The following is an 18,965-nucleotide window of genomic DNA, read 5'->3' as shown; positions in this document are numbered from 1 at the left end:
CCAAACAACTTCTGCAAAGATCCATCTGGTGGGGAGTCCTCACAGCTCCCAAAGATGCCAGTTTGCATCTTACTCCCCAGATGGAGAATTGCGATGCATGACCACCCCTTAGGTTTCTAGAGGAATTGAGTTTGATGTGAGCTCTGAAGAACATTGGAGGGGGAGTTGGAAGAGCCAGACTGAAGCCACAGCTTTTCCCAACTGTGCCTTAGGTCACTTCAACAACTCTGAGCCTCAGTTTCCTGATCTGTGACATGGAGAAGGCAGTCTCTATCTTGAGTATCTCGTTGGGTTGCTTGAGTATCCCACAAGGTGATTAAGGAAGTTCAAGGATAGGAAAATGTCTTGGAGCAATAATATATGGCACACAGATCTGAGGGATTTCCACTGATGTTAGATTATGTGTTTTTTTTTTTTTTAACATTTATTTATTTGGCTGTATCAGGTCTTAGCTGGGCATGCAGAATATTCACTGCATCATGGGGGATTTTTTTGTTGTGGCACAGACTTTCTAATTGTGGTATGAGGGCTTAGTATTTGATGCGTGCAGGCTTAGTTGCTTTGAGGCGTGTGAGATTCCTAGTTCCCTGACCATGTCCCCTCTGCGTTGCAAGGTGGATTTTTACTGGATCAGTAAGGAAGTCCCAGACTATGGTTTTTAATGTACCATATCATGAGATCCCCATTCTAAAAGGCTCTAGGTTCTATGACTCTCATGTCCCTCCCTACTAGGGGCTCTTAAGAGGCCTCAGACAATTCCACTGAGCATCTTCTAGTAAAAGGAGAAATTCTTTTTGGCTTATATAAGGTGATGGGATCTGTGCCCAGCCCAGGGAGAGCTGGGTGAGTCTCAGGATTTGGGAGGAGTTCATAATCTCAGATTGGTCTGGAAGAAACTATGGGACTTTCATGGTTTCTCTCCAGTCTAAATTCAGGCCTCGTAGCATTTTCGATTTAGGGGCTTTGGAGATTTTATTGAAGTGTTTTTATTGTAGACCTCACTGGTTTGAGACTATATAATTATGTTCCCAGGTGGTGCTAGTGGTAAAGAACCCACCTACCAATACAGGAGACATAAGAGACATGGGTTCAATCCCTGGGTCAGGAAGATCCCCTGGAGGAGGGCCTGGCAACCCACTCCAGTATTCTTGCCTGGAGAATCCCATGGGCAGAGGAGCCTGATGGTCTACAGTCCATAGGATCGCACATAGTCAGACACAACTGAAGCGACTCAGCATGCACGCAAACACCGTAAGGCAGTTAGGGGAGTGATTAACATTATGGAGTCCAAGAGCTCCAGCTTGAACGCGATGCAGTGTGACCTGAGGCAGATTACTCAGCAGCTCTGACTTTAATTATAGGACCCACTTCGCTGAGCCACTGTGAGACTTGAATGAGACAGGACAGTGCCCAATGGTGAATACGTGCTCAGCAGACATTGGCTATTTTATAGTGTTTTGTTTGAGTACATAAGGCCATCACTCTGCAGAAGGAAGCAAGATTTTTTATAGGTGGCAAAATGCCATGGCATCACTCCACATGTACTTAGAAATACCATGAAAGGGATTTCTGCCTGACATACCTTGGATAAGCTATTGCTTAGAAAGCAGTGCATGAGACCCGGGCAACTACGGGAAGCTTTTCTAGTGGAGAAGCCCCCTATGAGCCAGTGCCTTTAAGGGCCCAAGTTTCTCCTAAAGAAATTTAATCTGTCTCTTCTAACTAGTTATGTTGTTTAGTTGCAACTAGTTGTTTAGTCACAAAGAGTTGGACACGACTTAGTGGCTAAACAACAACAACAAAGTCACTGAGTTGTGTCCAACTCTTTTGCGACTCCGTGGATTGCAGCCCACCAGGCTCCTGTGTCCATGGGATTTCCCCAGGCAAGAATACAGGAGTGGGTGGCCATTTCCTTCTTCAGGGGGTCTTCCCAACCCAGAGATCAAACCCGCTTCTCCTTCATTGGCAAGCAGGCTCTTTACCACTGAGTCACCAGGGAAGCCCTCTACCCAGTCATGCCTCTGTTTGATTTAAAGAACCTCACGCTGAAACCATCCACAGGTCAACCAATGACGTTTTAGATATTGTTTCCCTTTTGTGAACGAGGTGAAGCTAGAGGCATCCAGGCTTAGCTCTCAGGAATCTGGGCTCTCCTTCCCTTGGTCTTAGTGCTGAAATCTGATTATGCAGTACAGTTACGTTAGTGAAAAATCAGACATGAGTGAGCGGGTGAAGGACATGGAGACATTGTTGATCCAACATGGCAGGACCACCTCGTTGATCCAACATGCCAGGACTGAGTACAGGAAGCTCAGAAATGATGTTTCCCTCTATTCACCCACAGTCCCCAAAAGGATGGGGAAAATCTGTGCATAATTATTTTTTTTTCCAGTTAATTTTCTTTGGAGTATAGTTGCTTTGCCTTGTTATCTTGGTTTCTGCTGTATAGCAAAGTGAATCAGCTGTATGTATGGAAATCTATGGAGAAGTCTTTGGAGGAAATAAATGCCTCTACTTTGGGGTAATATTGACTAGTCAGGTGGCTAATGCTAAATTTAGGAAAGTTGAGACTTGAGCTATAATCTCTTTATGGGGCCTTAGACAAAAACACAAGCATTTTGTACTTCAGTTGGCTTATATATGCAATAGGAAGGTGATTACTCACTTTCTATTTGTGCCTGGAATATTCTGAAACACTGTATACAGTCTTTGGAGAAAGATGATGACAATTGCCTCTCTTCCAGGCTGCCTATTTCCACCTTCTTAGGCCCCTTGCTGCCTGCCACTCTGTCTATGAACTCCAGGTTACCTCTGCTAGCTACAACTGGGTGCGTGGGTTGTGGGTCTAAAGTTCCTTGGAAATGCTGTGAGCTCCCCTCCTCAGTGAAGCCAGTTCCCTACAAATGAGTTACAAGGGAATAACGATTGGGAAGGAGCTGTGGTTGACCCATTATAACTTTTTCCAGTGTCAGAAAAACAATGCTGGAGGGTCAGGCAGCATGATGCAGTGAAATGAGCCCAAACTTTGAAGTCAGATAGACCTAAGTCGGCCTACCATTTATTAACCGTGTGACCTTGGGCAAATGATGAATCCTTGAGCTTCAATTTCCTCCACTGCATTACGGGGATAACAGGATCTACCCTCAGGGCTGTTGTGATGATTAACTGAGATAAGGAAAATCAAGTGTTCAGAGAGAGCCAGTCCTGCGTTCCTTTCCCTTACATGTGCATTCTCCGCATGGTTGTTCACCAGCATCGTTTTCAGTCACCAAGCGATACCTCCAAGCTATGAATGCTACCAGGCATGCACAAAGTCTTTGGCTCCTGTAAGAGGCTGGGAGGGAATAGAAGCCAGAGAATAAAGCTTATCTTTTGGGAAATGATTCAGGCAGAGGAGCATAGAAGTGAGGAGGGCATGCCTTGTTGGGCAGCCTGCAGGACCCAGCGAGCCCCAGAGATCACAGAGGTGAAGACTGTCAGGAAGCTAGAGGAGGCAGAGAGGGGAGGGACCAGAGGAGCCGGTCCAGGAACAGACAGTTGGTGACTTGTCCTTAGGTATGCTCTTGGGCTCAGCCTATGTTCATTTGGCCTCTGACCCACCCCTGCCAATAAAAATTAAGAAACTGATTTTCTTTTGTTTGCCTCCAAGGACTAAGCTCTTTTTATGAAACAGTAAATGGAATCCCTCTCTGAGCATGGCTGGGTTTTTAATTGTGTTTGTTCTGCTTTCACTTATTCCATTTTATGAGTTCTGCTCCCGGATTTGTTGATGCAAAGCTCTTACCCATCAGGGACACGTCATTGTCTGATTTTTATCAGTAGGAAAAGGCTGAAGTTTTAAAAAAATCATTTCCTTAATCTGAAGGTTGGCTTGTTTGCCTCATTCTGACACATTAAAAAACCATGAGACCCATCCAGGTTTGTTTTCTTATACTTCCCAAGTCAGATTGAGGTAGGGCGGAGTTTTTTTTCAACAGAAGAAGCCATGATCTGGCTGTTTGTGGAACTAGATTAGTTAGAGTTTAATTTGGGGATAAAGAATTGGGAAGAAGCATTTTAAGATGAATCACATCATTGAGGACAATAAACCCATCCTTTGCATAAGGCAATTTTGTAAAGATTTGTCGAGGATGGTGTGAAGCATGCTCACTGTCTGAAGCAAAGGATTAAAGTAACATTGTTAAGTACAAGACGACTTCATTCCTATATGAGTCAGCATGAATCGGGTTATGCTGTAATAACAAACAGCACCTCTGCCAATCTCCATGACTTAAAACAACAAAGCTGTATTTCTCACTTATGCCACATGTGCACCAAGTGTTGGCTGGAGACCTCAACTCTATGTCAGTTTCACTCAGAATGGAGGTTGCCTGGGGCGCTGCCTCATGCTTCAACAATTGCCAAGGAAGGAAAAAGACAATGTAGCAGATCACACACTGTTTTGTTTTTAATTGTGATGTAATTGATGTATGACATTGTATTATTATATTAGTTCCAGGTGCCCAATGTAGTGAGTCAGTTCAGTTCAGTTGCTCAGTTGTGTCCGACTCTTTGTGATCCCATGAATCGCAGCACACCAGGCCTCCCTGTCCATCATCAACTCCCTGACTTCACTCAAACTCACGTCCATTGAGTTGGTGATGCCATCCAGCCATCTCATCACCTGTCGTCCCCTTTTCCTCCTGCCCCCAATCCCTCCCAGCATCAGAGTCTTTTCCAATGAGTCAACTCTTCGCATGAGGTGGCCAAAGTACTGGAGTTTCAGCTTTAGCATCATTCCCTCCAAAGAACACCCAGGGCTGATCTCCTTCAGAATGGACTGGTTGGATCTCCTTGCAGTCCAAGGGACTCTCAGGAGTCTTCTCCAACACCACAGTTCAAAAGCATCAATTCTTCGGTGCTCAACTTTCTTCACAGTCCAACTCTCACATCCATACATGACCACTGGAAAAACCATAGCCTTGACTAGATGGACCTTTGTTGGCAAAGTAATGTCTCTGATTTTCAATATGCTATCTAGGTTGGTCATAACTTTTCTTCCAAGGAGTAAGCGTCTTTTAATTTCATGGCTGCAGTCACCATCTGCAGTGATTTTGGAGCCCCCAAAATAAAGTCTGACACTGTTTCCACTGTTTCCCCATCTATTTCCCATGAAGTGGTGGGACCAGATGCCCTGATCTTCGTTTTCTGAATGTTGAGCTTTAAGCCAACTTTTTCACTCTCCTCTTTCACTTTCATCAAGAGGCTTTTGAGTTCCTCTTCACTTTCTGCCATAAGGTTGGTGTCATCTGCATATCTGAGGTTATTGATATTTCTCCCAGCAATCTTGATAACAGCTTGTGCTTCTTCCAACCCAGAGTTTCTCATGATGTACTCTGCATATAAGTTAAATAAACAGGGTGACAATATACAGCCTTGACGTACTCTTTTTCCTATTTGGAACCAGTCTGTTGTTCATGTCCAGTTCTAACTGTTGCTTCCTAATCTGCATATAGGTTTCTCAAGAGGCAGATCAGGTGGCCTGGTATTCCCATCTCTTTCAGAATTTTCCACAGTTTATTGTGATCCACACAGTCAAAGCCTTTGGCATAGTCAGTAAAGCAGAAATAGATGTTTTTCTGGAACTCTCTTGCTTTTTCCATGATCCAGCGGATGTTGGCAATTTGATCTCTGGTTCCTCTGCCTTTTCTAAAACCAGCTTGAACATCTGGAAGTTCACGGTTCATGTATTGCTGAAGCCTAGCTTGGAGAATTTTGAGCATTACTTTACTAGCATGTGAGATGAATGCAATTGTGTGGTAGTTTGAGCATTCTTTGGCATTGGCTTTCTTTGGGATTGGAATGACCTTTTCCAATCCTGTGGCCACTGCTGAGTTTTCCAAATTTGCTGGCATATTGAGTGTAGCACTTTCACAGCATCATCTTTCAGAATTTGAAATAGCTCCACTGGAATTCCATCACCTCCACTAGCTTTGTTCGTAGTGATGCTTTCTAAGGCTGTACCTATGTATATTGTGAAATGATAGCATCCATCACCACACACAGTTAGAAATTTTGTTTCTTGTAATGAGAACTTTTAAGATATACTCTCTTAGCAACTTTCAAATACACAGTACAGTATTGTTAACTGTAGTTACCATGGTGTGCATTATATCCCTGGAACTTCTTTTTGTTTGTTCATTTAATATTTCACATATAAGTGCAATCTTATGGTATTTGTCTTTTTCTGCCTTATTTCACTTAGCATAATGCCCCTAAGGTCCATTCATGTTGCCGCAAATGGCAGGGTTTCCTCCTTTTTAATGGCTAAATAATATTCCATTTGATATTCTTATCAAAACTGCTTGATATATACCAATTCCATGTATGTATGTATGTATATATATATGTCTATATACATACACACACACTGGGTATATATATATACATATATACACATATATATACCCATATATACACACATATATATATGTGTGTATATATATATATCTGTATTGTTGTTTAGTTGCTAAGTCATGCCTGACTCTTTTGCAACCCCATGGACTGTAATCCACCAGGCCCCTCGGTCCATGGGATTTTCCAGGCAAGAATACTGAAATGGGTTACTGTTTTCTTCTCCAAGGAAGATACCCGACCCAGGGATCGAACCTATGTCTCCTGCTTTGCAGATGAATTCTTTACCACTGAGCCACCTGGGAAGCTCCATATGCATATATGATTTAACTTTATGCATTCGTCAGTAGATAGGTTGTTTCCATATCTGGTCTATTGTAAGTAATGCTACTCTGAACACGAGGGTGCAGCTATCTCTTTGACATAGTGTTCTCATTTCCTATGGATGTATAGTAGCCCACCCTGACCCTGTATCCATGGGGGATGCATTCTGGAACCCCAATTGGAGACCTGGAAGTGAAGATAGAACCAGACTTTACATGTACTATGTTTTTCCCTATATATACATACCTATGATGAAGTTTGGCCTTTCCAGGTGGCTCAGTGGTAAAGAGTCTGCCTGTAATGCAGGAGACACAGGTTCGATCCCTGGGTTGGGAAAATCCTCTGGAGGAGGAAATGGCAACCCACTCTAGTATTCTTGCCTGGGAAATTCCATGGATAGAGGAGCCTGGTGGGCTACTGTCCATGGGGTCACAAAAAAGTCAGACATGACTTAGTGACTAAGCAACACAAATGATGAAATTTAATTTATAAATTAGGTGCAGTTAGAGATTGATGGCATTGATAATTGAGGTAGAACAATTATAATAATACACTGTAATAAAAGTTACATGGGTGTGATTTCTCTCTCACAGTATCTTATTATACAAATGTAATGCCTATCCTTCTTAACCTTGCGCTCACCATGCACCGTGGTTATAATTTCTTCAGTTTGAGGTGTGAGAGCAAAACCAGCATTAGTTCCTTTTCCTTCTTCAAAATTTCGGCTATAGAAGATTGGTCCTTACTCTGAATCTTAGCAATCTCAGCTTACAATTTTTTTCTTTCCTTACTAAATGAAGAATTTTTATTCTTTCAATTAAGGGAAGCACTTTACAGCTTCTCTTTGGTGCTAAGTTGTAGCTGACTCTGTGACCCCATAGACTGTAGCACACCAGGCTTCCCTGTCCTTCAGTATCTCCTATTGAGTTGGTGATGCCATCCAACTCATCTGTCATCCCCTTATCCTCCTGCCCTCAGTCTTTCCCCAGTATCAGGATCTTTCCCAATGAGTCGGGTCTTCACATCAGGGGCCAGAGTATTGGAGCTTCAGCTTCAGTATCAGTCTTTCCAATGAATATTAAGGGTTGATTTCCTTTAGGATTGACTGGTTAAAAGTTAATTTTCCCTTCCTTTCCCCACTTGTTATAACCACATCCTTGGGACTCTAGGTCATTCCTTTGGAAATGGGAGATTTCCACTTCCACACATTGACTGGGAAAAGGCCAGAGTGGAGTGTCAATGCTGGGTGTTCTTAGGGCCAAATATCTGAGAATTGTTAATGCTTGTAAGTTAGGGGGTTGGTGGAACAGAAGGGGATTTAAGTGACAAGGATGGGAAACACTGGAGAGCTGATTTCAAGGAGGTCCTCCCCGTGATCCAGAATGGGCAGAACATGTTTCCATGGTAATGCATGACCAGGGTGGCTGCTGCCCTTTCCTCTTTCGGAGTGTGTCATACACGTCCCCCCGCCCCTCACCTTTTGTACTGTGGACCCTGAGTAAGCCGAGGCTTCTGAAGTTTCCGGGACCTTCGAGTCCAGGTGTGGCTTGCAGCCCCCAGCTCCCCTGTGATGGGGGCCCCACCCACCTGGGTCGGCGCTTACTGCACTGCAGGGAAAGTCCCTGTCCTGTTCCCATGGGGTGCCTTTGCTTTCTGCGGGATACTGAGCCCTGCATTGGAATCTACCACTTGTGAAAATCTGAACCATTCTTGGATCTGCTCCCTTATTTTTTCCTGCAGAAGGAGCAGGGAGGGGGGAGAGAAAGACTGTTCGGACCATCCTGCTGGGTCGGACACCTGTTGGTGTCATCAAGCTTTCTCTAATTATTCATTGATTCTACTATGGTGTAGTGAAAGATCAAAACCTACCACTGGTGTGATGGAAAGGAAAAAGCACCTATTTGGGAAGAGAATCATGTGATGGGGGGTGTCTGAGCAGACCTGTTTTCCTTCAGGTCTCTTTCAAAAGCTTGAACTTACCAGAAAGACTGTAAGCTGGCTTCTTTCTTTTTGTTTATTAGTGCTGCATACCAAAATAATTGTGTAGTTCGGAATGGATTAGTGACAGCAGAGAAACCCATCGCAGATACTAGACAGTGTGTGTGTGTGTGTGTGTGTGTGTGTGTGTGTGTGTTGAGAGCTCAGAACACAGCAAGCTTGACTCCTCCTGACCTGCCTTGGGGCTCAGGAAAGAGAAGAAAGCTCCCCAGACAGCAGAGATGTCTCTTGAATTACCCGTCCCTTCTTTATATCTTAATAGATTCTTTTTCTGGGGATATTCAGGTAAGGGGAACTGATTTGTTTCCCAGAGGGACCACAGGTCTGTGGTTTTCCCCGTGAAGCAAGTGACAGGGAAATTGGCCAGACTCGGGAAGGGAGATTGTTTCTTAGGGTTGATGCTGGTTGCCTCTATCAAGTGGTTCTCAATCTGGGACAGTTTTGTCACCCCAAGAGGGTATGTGGAAATGTGTTACGTCTTGTGTGGGAAAACTGGCTTTTAAAAACATTGTGTTTATTTAGTTTTGGCTGTGCTGGGTCTTTGCTGTTGCTGCACACGGGCTTTCTCTAGTCGCGGTGAGCAGGGGCTACTCTCTGGTTGAGGTGTGCAGGCTTCCCTTGCAGTGCCTTTTCTCGTTGTGGAGCACAGGAGCTAGAGAATCCTCAGTAGGTGTGGGCACAGGCTTAGTTGCCCCTCGGCACGTGGGATCTTCCCAGATTAGCCATCGAACCCGTGTCCCCTGCATTGACAGGTGGATTCTTAACCACTGGACCACCAGAGAAGTTCTAAGACTGGCTTTTTAAAAACATTAATTTAAACTTCTTTTTTGTTATTTATTTTTAAGAGTAGTTTGAGGTTCATGGCAAAATTGAGGGGAAGGTACAGACAGTTCTGGTATATTCCCTGCCCCTACACATACATGGCCTCCCCTACTAGCATTATCCCCTCCCAGAGTGGTCCCTTCATTACAGTGGATGAACCTGAGACTGGCTTGTCATGCCCAGGTCCAAGGATGCCACATATTCTGGCATACCCAGAACAGCCATCTCCAAGGAGGGCTTACCTTGCTCAGCGCCAGCTGTATCCCTGTGCTGGACTGGGCACAGGCAGGTGGGAGCAAGCTGCAGGCTTCTCTCACATCCTTGGAAGTGATGGGTCTGTGGACTCTTGATTGGTTTGTATTTCAAGGAGTGTGGTTTACGGCCAAGCAGAGGTGAGTAAGTGGGCCTTGAGGATTGAACAGCAGACTGACGGCACTGTGCTCTTTCTAATGTGGGTGAAGTTGAGTAAGAATGCGCACAGCCTCGGGGAGAGGGGCAGATGATGAATTATCTGTAATCTATCTGGGTGAGTCTAATGAGGTGACACACTCTGGTCCCCATTCTCAAGGTTCAAGAGGGACATCTTTAAAAAAGGGTCTCAGGGACCTGCATCTGAAAGCAGCTGCTCATAAGCAGGAGAATGAATGGAATCGATCAATTGTCCCTTTGAACAAATCCATTTTCTCAGTCTGTACCTTCAAGGAGGCAGCGCTATGGAATGGTACACAGGCTCTGGGGCCAGATCACTGGGTTGAATTCCAGCATCACCACTTCTTCGCTAGTGTGTGTCCTTGGGCACATTACTGCTCTATGCCTCCATGCTCCCATCTATAAAATGGGGAGAAATTGATACCAACCTCACAGAGGCAGTATAAATAAAGAAGTGAACTTTCCCAAGCCCGATACACGGGAACCATTCAATAATAAAAATGATGATGAGGATGGTAATTTTTCTAGCTCCTCAGCCTACTGTGTGTGTGTGTTAATTGTTTTGGGAACTGACTAGACAGTATGTTGGGCAAATTTTTCTATAGGTTTTTTTTTTTCCCCTAGTCTTTCATCTTTTTCTTCCTCTCTCTGTCTCCCTCCTTTTAATCATATGTTGGATCTCTAGATTGAGTCTTTAACTTTCAGACCTTTTCTTTCCTATTTACCGTCTTCTCCCTTTTTGACTTGTTATATATTCTTCCCCTGTTCTGTGGAAAGTACTGTCATCAAGGCCACCTTCTTATTGTCAAATGCAGTGACTTGATTTCATTTTTCATCTTACATGACCTCTGTATATAGACTGACTGACTTCAAAGACAGTAGCCTTTTCTGATTCTTTTCTACTTTTCTGAGCATTTCTTCTCATCCTTTTCCAGCTCCCTTTCTTTTGTGTGCATTTTAAGTAGTGGGTCCTCCAGAGCTCTGAAACCTGCTTTATTCTCTCATTTCTTTCTAGTCTTTGTGAGCAACCCCAGCCATCGCTTTCCATGGCTTATTGTGGTTGTTGAATCGCTAAGTTGTGTCCAACCCTTTTGTGGCTCCATGGACAGTAGCCTGCCAGGCTCCTCTGTCCAGGGGATTTCCCAGGCAAGAATACTGGAGTGGGTTGCCATTCCCTTCTCCAGGGGCTCTTCCTGACCCAGGGATTGAACCTGCATCTCCTGCATTGGCAGGCGGATTCTTTACCACTAGTGCCACCTGGGAAACCCAACTGCAGAAGGACGCTTCTACCTATGGCTCTTTCCTAAGCCCTTTCCAAATTCTAGAATAAATAATGTCAAGAACGTCAATGCTGTTTCAGAGCACAGCCTTCTGAAACATTTTATTGACCACTCCCTTTGTCCATGGACGATGAAAGCTGATTTGAATGTCCAGTGTTCTATTGTCTCCAAACTCTTCCTGACTTGATGCCCTTCCTCCATGTTGCCATAACAACTCATATCCTATAATGCTGAGAACAGAAGGAGCTGAGGTGTGGGGGCCTTCCATTGCTTGGTCTTTGGTGAACTGGATCCCCGGACTCCCCGTTTCTTCCTTTGCCCCTTTGTTTGGCTGAAGCTTCCACTTGCTGTTGCTTCCTAATAAAGGGCAAGGTAAAATTTTCCATGTCTGCAAATACATCTCTTTTGCCCTTCCATTGGGTGAATACATTTTTAGGTGTAGAATTCTAGGTTGAATATTTGTCCATCAGAATTTTGAAGCAATTTGCTCAGTAAAAGAAACAGTATGAAGTTGTTATGGAGAATTATGCTGTCTTTCTGATTCCAGTTCCTCTGGAAATATGACCTGTCCCACCCTCCTGGGAGCTCTTAGCGTCTTCTCCTTATCCTTATGGTTCTGGCATTTCATAATTTTGTGCCTTGGTCTGTGTGCGTGTCCACTTGTATGCACGCATGCTCTCATTTATGTGATAACCCTGCCACAGACCCTGTGGTCCTTTCTCCCATATCTTCCTCCTCTTTGTAAGCAAGATTTGCTTCTCTGCTTTTTCATCTTCCCAAATGTTGAAATACCTTGTTTCCTTTTGCCTCCCCTCTTCTTCTTTGTGTACCAATATTTATTTAATTCCTTTGTATGTTAACGTGGAGAGGAGGTAGAGACCTGTGCTCTAGCCGTGTTTAACTGGAAATCACTCTGAAGTGTTTCAAAAAAGTTTACAATGTCTTTTCAGGAGCTGGTCTCTTTCTGCAAGGCACGTGATGACTGCGAGAATTTCGGCAACCCCTTCCTGCGACTTTTTCAAGTGGTCTCCAAGCACAGTCAGACATTTGTTACAGATCATAACAAGCCTGTCTGTGCTTACGGAGTGGAATTCAGGGTCCTCAGTTTGCGTTTACCCGTCTTCCATTTAGTTCAGCCTCATTGGTGCTTCACCTTGCTATCTGATGGGAAATACTCTTCCCATAAGCTTCAGTAAGATGTAATGGATTTCTGCAGTGAAAATATTGTTCAAGCAGCAAAACCAAATCACGGCAGGCACTTTGTCTTGGGACCACGTGTCTTGCAAAGCAGCCATTTAAAACGCCACTTGTAGAAAGCCACAAACAGTCACAGCTAATTCACTTTACAGGAGTTTTATTTGTAGGTAGGGGAGAATCACACCAGCAAACAGAATCATTGCTTTACCGAGATTGTAGCATTAATTATCTTTGTCAACTTGTGTTCACAGATCACCTTAGGTCCTAGGCTTTTTCTTTGGGGTAGAAAATGGTGGCACTGGGGTTGGTGAAGATGCACATGGTATTCTTTGAAGTCACTGGGGCAAATATAGTGCTCTCAAGAGTGGGACATGGAACTTCGCTCTGGTGGTCCAGTTGTTAAGAATCCTTCTGCCAATGTGGGGGACACAGGTTCGATCTCTGGCCTGGGAAGATTCCACATGCCGTTGGTGAAGCAAAGCCTGTACACCACAACCACTGAAGCCCATGTGCCTACAGCCTGTGCTCCTCAACAAGAGAAGCCACTGCATTGGGAAGCCTGAGCGCAGCAACTAGAGAGTAGCCCCCGCCTCACCATAGCTAGAGAAAACTGGTGCCCAGCAACAAAGATCCAGCATAGCCAAAAAAAAAAAAAGAGTGGAACTGCTGGCTCAGCGGCACATAGGCTAATAGTGTTCCAGCCTCAGTGCGGTCATTTGTGGAAGCTGGTCCAAGTCAGATGCGAGCCTGCACTGGACTTATGCAAGACAGGATACAAGTCTGTCCTGGGCCAGGGAGGCTTGAGAGCAAATGAAAGTGTTAGCCTCTCATTTGTGTCCAACTCTTTATGACCCCATGGACTGCAGCCCACCACGCTCCTCTATCCATGGAATTCTCCATACAAGAATACTGGAGTAGGTTGCCATTTTCTTCTCCAGGGGATTTTAATCCAGGGATTAAACCTGGCCTCTCATATTACAGGCAGATTCTTTGTCCAGTGAAAGTTACTTCCTACTCCTGTAGGAATCTGATGGCCATGCTGGAAAGGTTCTTAGCCTCCAGGGACTTAGCTGGACGTGGGACTCCCAAGGAAACTCTTTAAATCTTAATGCCCAAGATACATTCCCAGACCAGCTGAGTTGGAATCTTTGGGGGTGGGACCCAGCATCAGTAGCTTTGTCTATTTTTAAAATATTTATTTATTTATCTGGCTGTGCCAGGTCAGTTGGTCTTTAGTTGCAGCTCATGGGATCCAGTTCCCTGCCCGGGGATTGAACTTGTGCCCCCTGCATTGGAAACTCAGAGTATTAGCCCCACTGGACCACCAGGGAAGTCCCCACAGTGACAGCAGCTTTGAAAGCTCTTGAAGAGACAAAGGACAGGGTGCATACTACCACTGGGCCATTTTGTAAATCCTGTTGTTGTTACATAAGTGAATAAATTTAACTTTTAATTATTTTGAACTAATTTAGATGGGAAGAAAGAGGAAATAATCATGTCATTATTTCCCTCTTCTTTTGCAGCTGTTTCCATGGCATGGTGGGGTAGAGTTTTCTCCCTCTCATGAGAGAGAATTAAGGGGTTATTGTCAATTCAGAATCTAGGGCATTTGGGGAATATCCTTCTAGTGGATTTTACTCCCGTGGAAAATATGATGGGAAAAAATAATGGAAGGGTCCGTGGGCAGGGCTGGGCGCTGGCTGGATGTGACTTCACCCGGGTCCCATGTCTCTCCTGGGGTGTGCAGGTCCCGTGGCTGTCATCAGCGGTGAGGAGGACTCGGCTAGTCCCCTGCATCACATCAACCATGGCATCACCACGCCCTCGTCGCTGGACGCCGGGCCAGATACGGTGGTCATCGGCATGACCCGCATCCCGGTCATTGAGAATCCCCAGTACTTCCGTCAGGGACACAACTGCCACAAGCCAGACACATGTGAGTACCGTGGGAGAATATTGTCCCTCCTGGGGTTGGAGGGGGGCATGGCGATAGACCATGTAGGTGGGGGTTCTGGAACATTCTGGGGTGACCTACCACCTGCTAACTTCCCACTCTCTAAGGGACCCTCCTTCTTTGTCTAAAAACTCAATGAACAGCCTGGTCAAAGGGATGCCACGGGACAGAGGCCCCTGGGTGGAGAGGGCTTGGGGCAGGGGAAGGGGAATCAACCTGGAGGCAGGAGGCCCAGCCCCACCTGGAGAGGGGCTTCCAGTAAGGCAGGGACACAGGCACAGCTGGCTGTATCTGTAGACACCTGGCCTGTGTGTGCAGGAATCTTTGCCCAGACTACTGCCCCCAAGGTCGTCAGGCCCTCCACCCACACCTCCCTCAGACGGGAAGGGAGTGAAGGGTGGCGAGTACCTTTGGAATGGAAACATCTCTCCAGCTGCCCCTCCAGTGCCCCGAAGTGTACGGTCTGAGGACTGGATCATGACCCTGTGCTCGGACCCCTCCCCTCCTCACCGTAGATGTCTCCTTGAGATCAGAGGGCTCAGGGCACCTGCTTCCTACTCTCTCTTACCTCCTGGTGGTTTGGGTCCTCCCTTTGCACTTCTGCTGAGTCTGCTAGGGCCTCTCCTGGCCCCTGGAGCCCCAGTGCCTCTGCCCTCCCTCCGGCAGGTGTTCCCCTTGCTGTGTCCCCAGGTTCAAATCTAGGCTCAGTGACCCCATTGCACACCCCTCCACTGCCACTGCTCCTGCTCCCCCAGAATGGTCAGTGATGTCCAGAGAGGGAGCCCTGGAGACTGCCTTAGAGCTGGAAGGGACAGAAGAGATGGGTTAGGTTAAGGCCTCATGTGCAGACAGGAAACCCGAGGTTTGGGGAGGTTGGGAGTCCCCCCTCCCCTGCCCACAGGCTTCTGCCAGTCTGTTCGCTTCATCCGGTCAGCTGGTCCAGGTCAGTGCAGGGAGAAATGCCCCTGGCCTTGCTCTCCCCCGGTGGAGCTGTCTATATTTGGGATGCACTCTTTGCAGTTCACAGAACTCTTGCTGCTCCCACTAGTCCGTCTGATAGCAGAGCAGGCATTCGGCCACCTCATCCGCCTTCGCTTCTGTTTTTCCTGCTCTGTTTTTAGTGAGAGGATTGCCACCATGGGAGGGACTGAGTTTGAATCAGGACAAGGTCATCATTTGCCTCCCAACCTTGAGAGTCCTCTAGAATCTGTCTCAGTGTTTGTCACACTCCCCCATCAGTACCAGTTAGAGGAAGGATACTTGGGTTCTAGACCAGGGCTGGGCAAGGGAAGAAAGATACCTGTGTTTCAGATAAACAGTGGGGAAGACCGTGTCAAGAATGGTTCTACTCTGACTTTAAAGCTCTTGCCTCAGATCAGGATCATCCTCGACTGACCTGGGTGTGGCCATGAGGAAAGTCCTTCGGTGATGCTAGCGTGAGTCCGAGCTTAGTCTGGGGTTGGCTTTGCTGAGTTTTCTAGAGTGATGTTGGTACTTGAATAGAGGCTTGGCACTGCTGTGTTGAATGTGCAACTGGTTCTCCTTATTTCGAGTATTCTATAAAATCACCAACAACATGAAATTAGCGAACCCTGGACCATTGTTCCTGGGGAAATCCAGAGTCAGGTTCCTTGTGAACCTCTGGTCACAACCTTTTTATCAGCTGATCAAGACGTAACCTGTATTGCGCGTGCTTCTGTTTAAGGACACTTTAATACATAGTATTGATTCATTAACATTGAGCTTATAGTGGCCAACAGCACTGTGACTCAGGCCTGGACCAAGCTTATCAAACACACCTGTTTTCTCCATACGGCACATCACAGTGTTCACGCTCATAGAAACACTAGACCTTGCTTCAGCACTCTGCTCGGGGGCTGCTTTAAACAGCGAACTCGCCCGCAGAAAGCACAAATATGCAATGAAAGCGGCATTGAATAAACCACGAGAAGGACACTCGTTACAGCACAAGAGCCACAACAAGAGGCAGAGAGCATGGCTTTTTCGCGTTAATTAGGGACGTGCGTGTGGGGGTGACTCAAACTTGTCACCACTCCTTGGATGTTTGTGAATAACTGTGAAAGCACCATGCCTGTGGGTTTATGGGGTTACACATCAATTGTAGCAAGTAGATGAGTTCGTGAAGGCAGAACCCAGGAAAAATGAGGATGGGTTGTGTTCCTGTTAGTGGGAGCTCTGGGTCTCAGGGTAGAGGAGGGTCACGTGGGCTCCTGATCCCACGGGGGGTGACTTGGTGTCCACACGGGGAGAATCTGACATGTGGGAAGGCGGCTCCTTCTGGGTTGTTGGAGTAAGTGGGTGCCACGGAGAGACCCGTGGGGTCTGAATGTCCTTTGAGGTCAGGACCCGGCCCCCAGCCAAGGAGCTGTTGCCCTAGGAACTGATGCAGCGGAGAAGCGTCCCCGGAGCTCCTGCGTCTGTGACTCAAAGTAGGCAGCCTCTCTATGGCTCTCACGGCATTTCTCTGTATAAACGACGAGGTCAGCAGAGACAGCGGGGAAGCAGGTTTAGCGACAAGACTTGAGGGAGCAGAGAACAAATAAGACCTCCCAGGGTAGACTCCCTCGCTGACTCCAGATCCTCCAAACCCTCCGATATTTAGGGGAGATGCCCTTTTCAGGGAAGCAGCACATTGTGCCCTGTCAATAGACAGCAGGCGGCTCCTAATTGTTTTCAGAAAACACGTGTGGCAGGACAAACAGTGTACAGGAGCCTTGTAACGGGATTTGGTTAATCCTCCTCTGTGAATCTGTGGCTGACTCACACAGTCGGGGAGGGGAGCACCCGGCCCTCTCCTCACTGAGGTTTACGGGCTGGGAAACAGCAGGTCTCTGATTACAAAGCCTTCATCAGTCAAAGGCAAGGGACTCCAAGACACATCCCCGTGTGCGAGGAGACACCATCATAAATAATTAAAACCACATGCGCCTGGGCGGATAAATAACAGCGGGCGTTTACGATGCTGCAGACAGGGCTGGGGTCACTCCTTTGGGGGTGATGGCAAGGAGCAGGGGATTAAGCAAAAAGAAATGCTCATATCTCAGGGGCCCCCCAGGGGGGCCTCTCCTGTCTGATTCTCTTCCTCATCTCATTTAGCAATGTGGACCATGGGAAGACATCATAGGGACACAGCTACCTGACTTCAAGCTTCATTTCCGCAAGTCCCCCGGTGATGGATTTAGCACAAAAATGCTTTTCTTTTCTTTACACACGTGTTTATCATAATCGGGGGGGACCTCTCCAGCTGGAGTGATGAAGATGCTGCTCTTCTTCCTGCTTCTCACTGTCTTCAATCCGGGCCATAGAGTTTTTCATGGCGTGTCAGAGCTGCTAGGATGTTTAGGGATCACCCATTACCATTCGTTATCAGATGCTCACAGCCTCTCACCTGTGTCCCCGAGCGTGCTGCATATGGCATTGTCTTTATTTGGAATGTACTCGGCCTTTCCAGGGATTCTGGAAGAGCTGAATAAAGGTGCTCCTACTCAGGACTGGATACAGAATCTGCAGTCTAGTGAGTCCTGCCTCATATTTATTTTATTTAAAGCCCCCTGATGCTCAAAAGCATCAGGAAACTGGTCTGCCTCCTTGTCACCCAGCTGATTTGGCGCTAGGTCCTTCTGAAGAAGACAGAGAAGGAAATGGCAACCCACTCCAGTAATCTTGCCTGGAGAATCCCTTGGACAGCGGAGCTCGGCAGGCTCTCATGGGGTCGCAAAGAGTCAGACATGACTGAAGTGACTTAGCACACTCACCTTGTGAATAAGACACCAAGGGGCGGGTCTAGATGGCTCACTGGGGAGAGGTTTCAAGCTCTTTGTACCCACACTGGGCAATCGGTGACTTCTGTTGCCCTTGTGACAGCTCTGGGCTGCAGTCATGGTGCCTGTACTGAGTTGGACTGTGGGCAGCTGTGTTAGGATCACGCTCTGGCTCGTTCCCATCGGCTGATTGGGAGGCTCCTTGGCTCTGCTGAAGGCCCTGGGGTTCTCTGCTCCTCCCCTTTTCCTGAACCTATTCTCAGAAGACAGCTGTGCCTCTTGGTTGAGAGAGCAGGGGCCAGCTGGGGTTGCTAACCCCCGTCACGCTTCGTTTCCTGCCCTCTGTGCCCAGGCCAGGCTGTGTGCCTTTATTCCCAGGTTGTTTCTGTCTCAGAGGAAACCATCCCCCATCTTCCCAGCATCGGTGCTCCCACCTCTCCATCCCTCTGCCCCTCCTGGCGGGCCTGCAGTCAGGGACTCTCCCTGACCCTGGTCCTTGCAGACACCGTCTCCTTCTGCTCTGCCCTGCACCTCTTGATGTTCCCTGCCACATAGCTCCATTTCCCCAGGAATCTCTGAATCCTCCACACCCTCCATCTCTTGGTAAAACTCGAGCATATTCCTTTGGGGTCTCTCCTCTTCGTTAGCATCATCGTCATTCACAGAGTGCTGATTTTTCTCCTTTTCATCTAGTCAATAAATATTCATGGAGGGTTTGTGTCAGGCCTTCTTTTCAGCTCTGGAAACAATGGAGGAAAAGGCATGCGTGGTCCCTACCCTCAGGGG

The 18,965-nt window shown here is 46.7% G+C and overlaps 1 protein-coding gene across 14 annotated transcripts in view; it reads left to right on the top strand.

The window, feature by feature from the left end:
* Window positions 1-18,965, top strand: part of NTRK3 (neurotrophic receptor tyrosine kinase 3) — a 439,365-nt gene that overhangs the window by 240,354 nt on the left and 180,046 nt on the right. For all 14 annotated transcript variants that reach the window (XM_059879136.1, XM_059879141.1, XM_059879137.1 and 11 more), the window contains 1 exon segment: window positions 14,191-14,379. In XM_059879136.1, coding sequence (XP_059735119.1) covers window positions 14,191-14,379 — 189 coding nt within the window.

This window comes from Bos taurus, chromosome 21, assembly GCF_002263795.3.
Source record: "Bos taurus isolate L1 Dominette 01449 registration number 42190680 breed Hereford chromosome 21, ARS-UCD2.0, whole genome shotgun sequence".
Classification (NCBI taxonomy): Eukaryota; Metazoa; Chordata; class Mammalia; order Artiodactyla; family Bovidae; genus Bos; species Bos taurus.
This window is presented reverse-complemented; position numbering and strand designations above follow the sequence as displayed.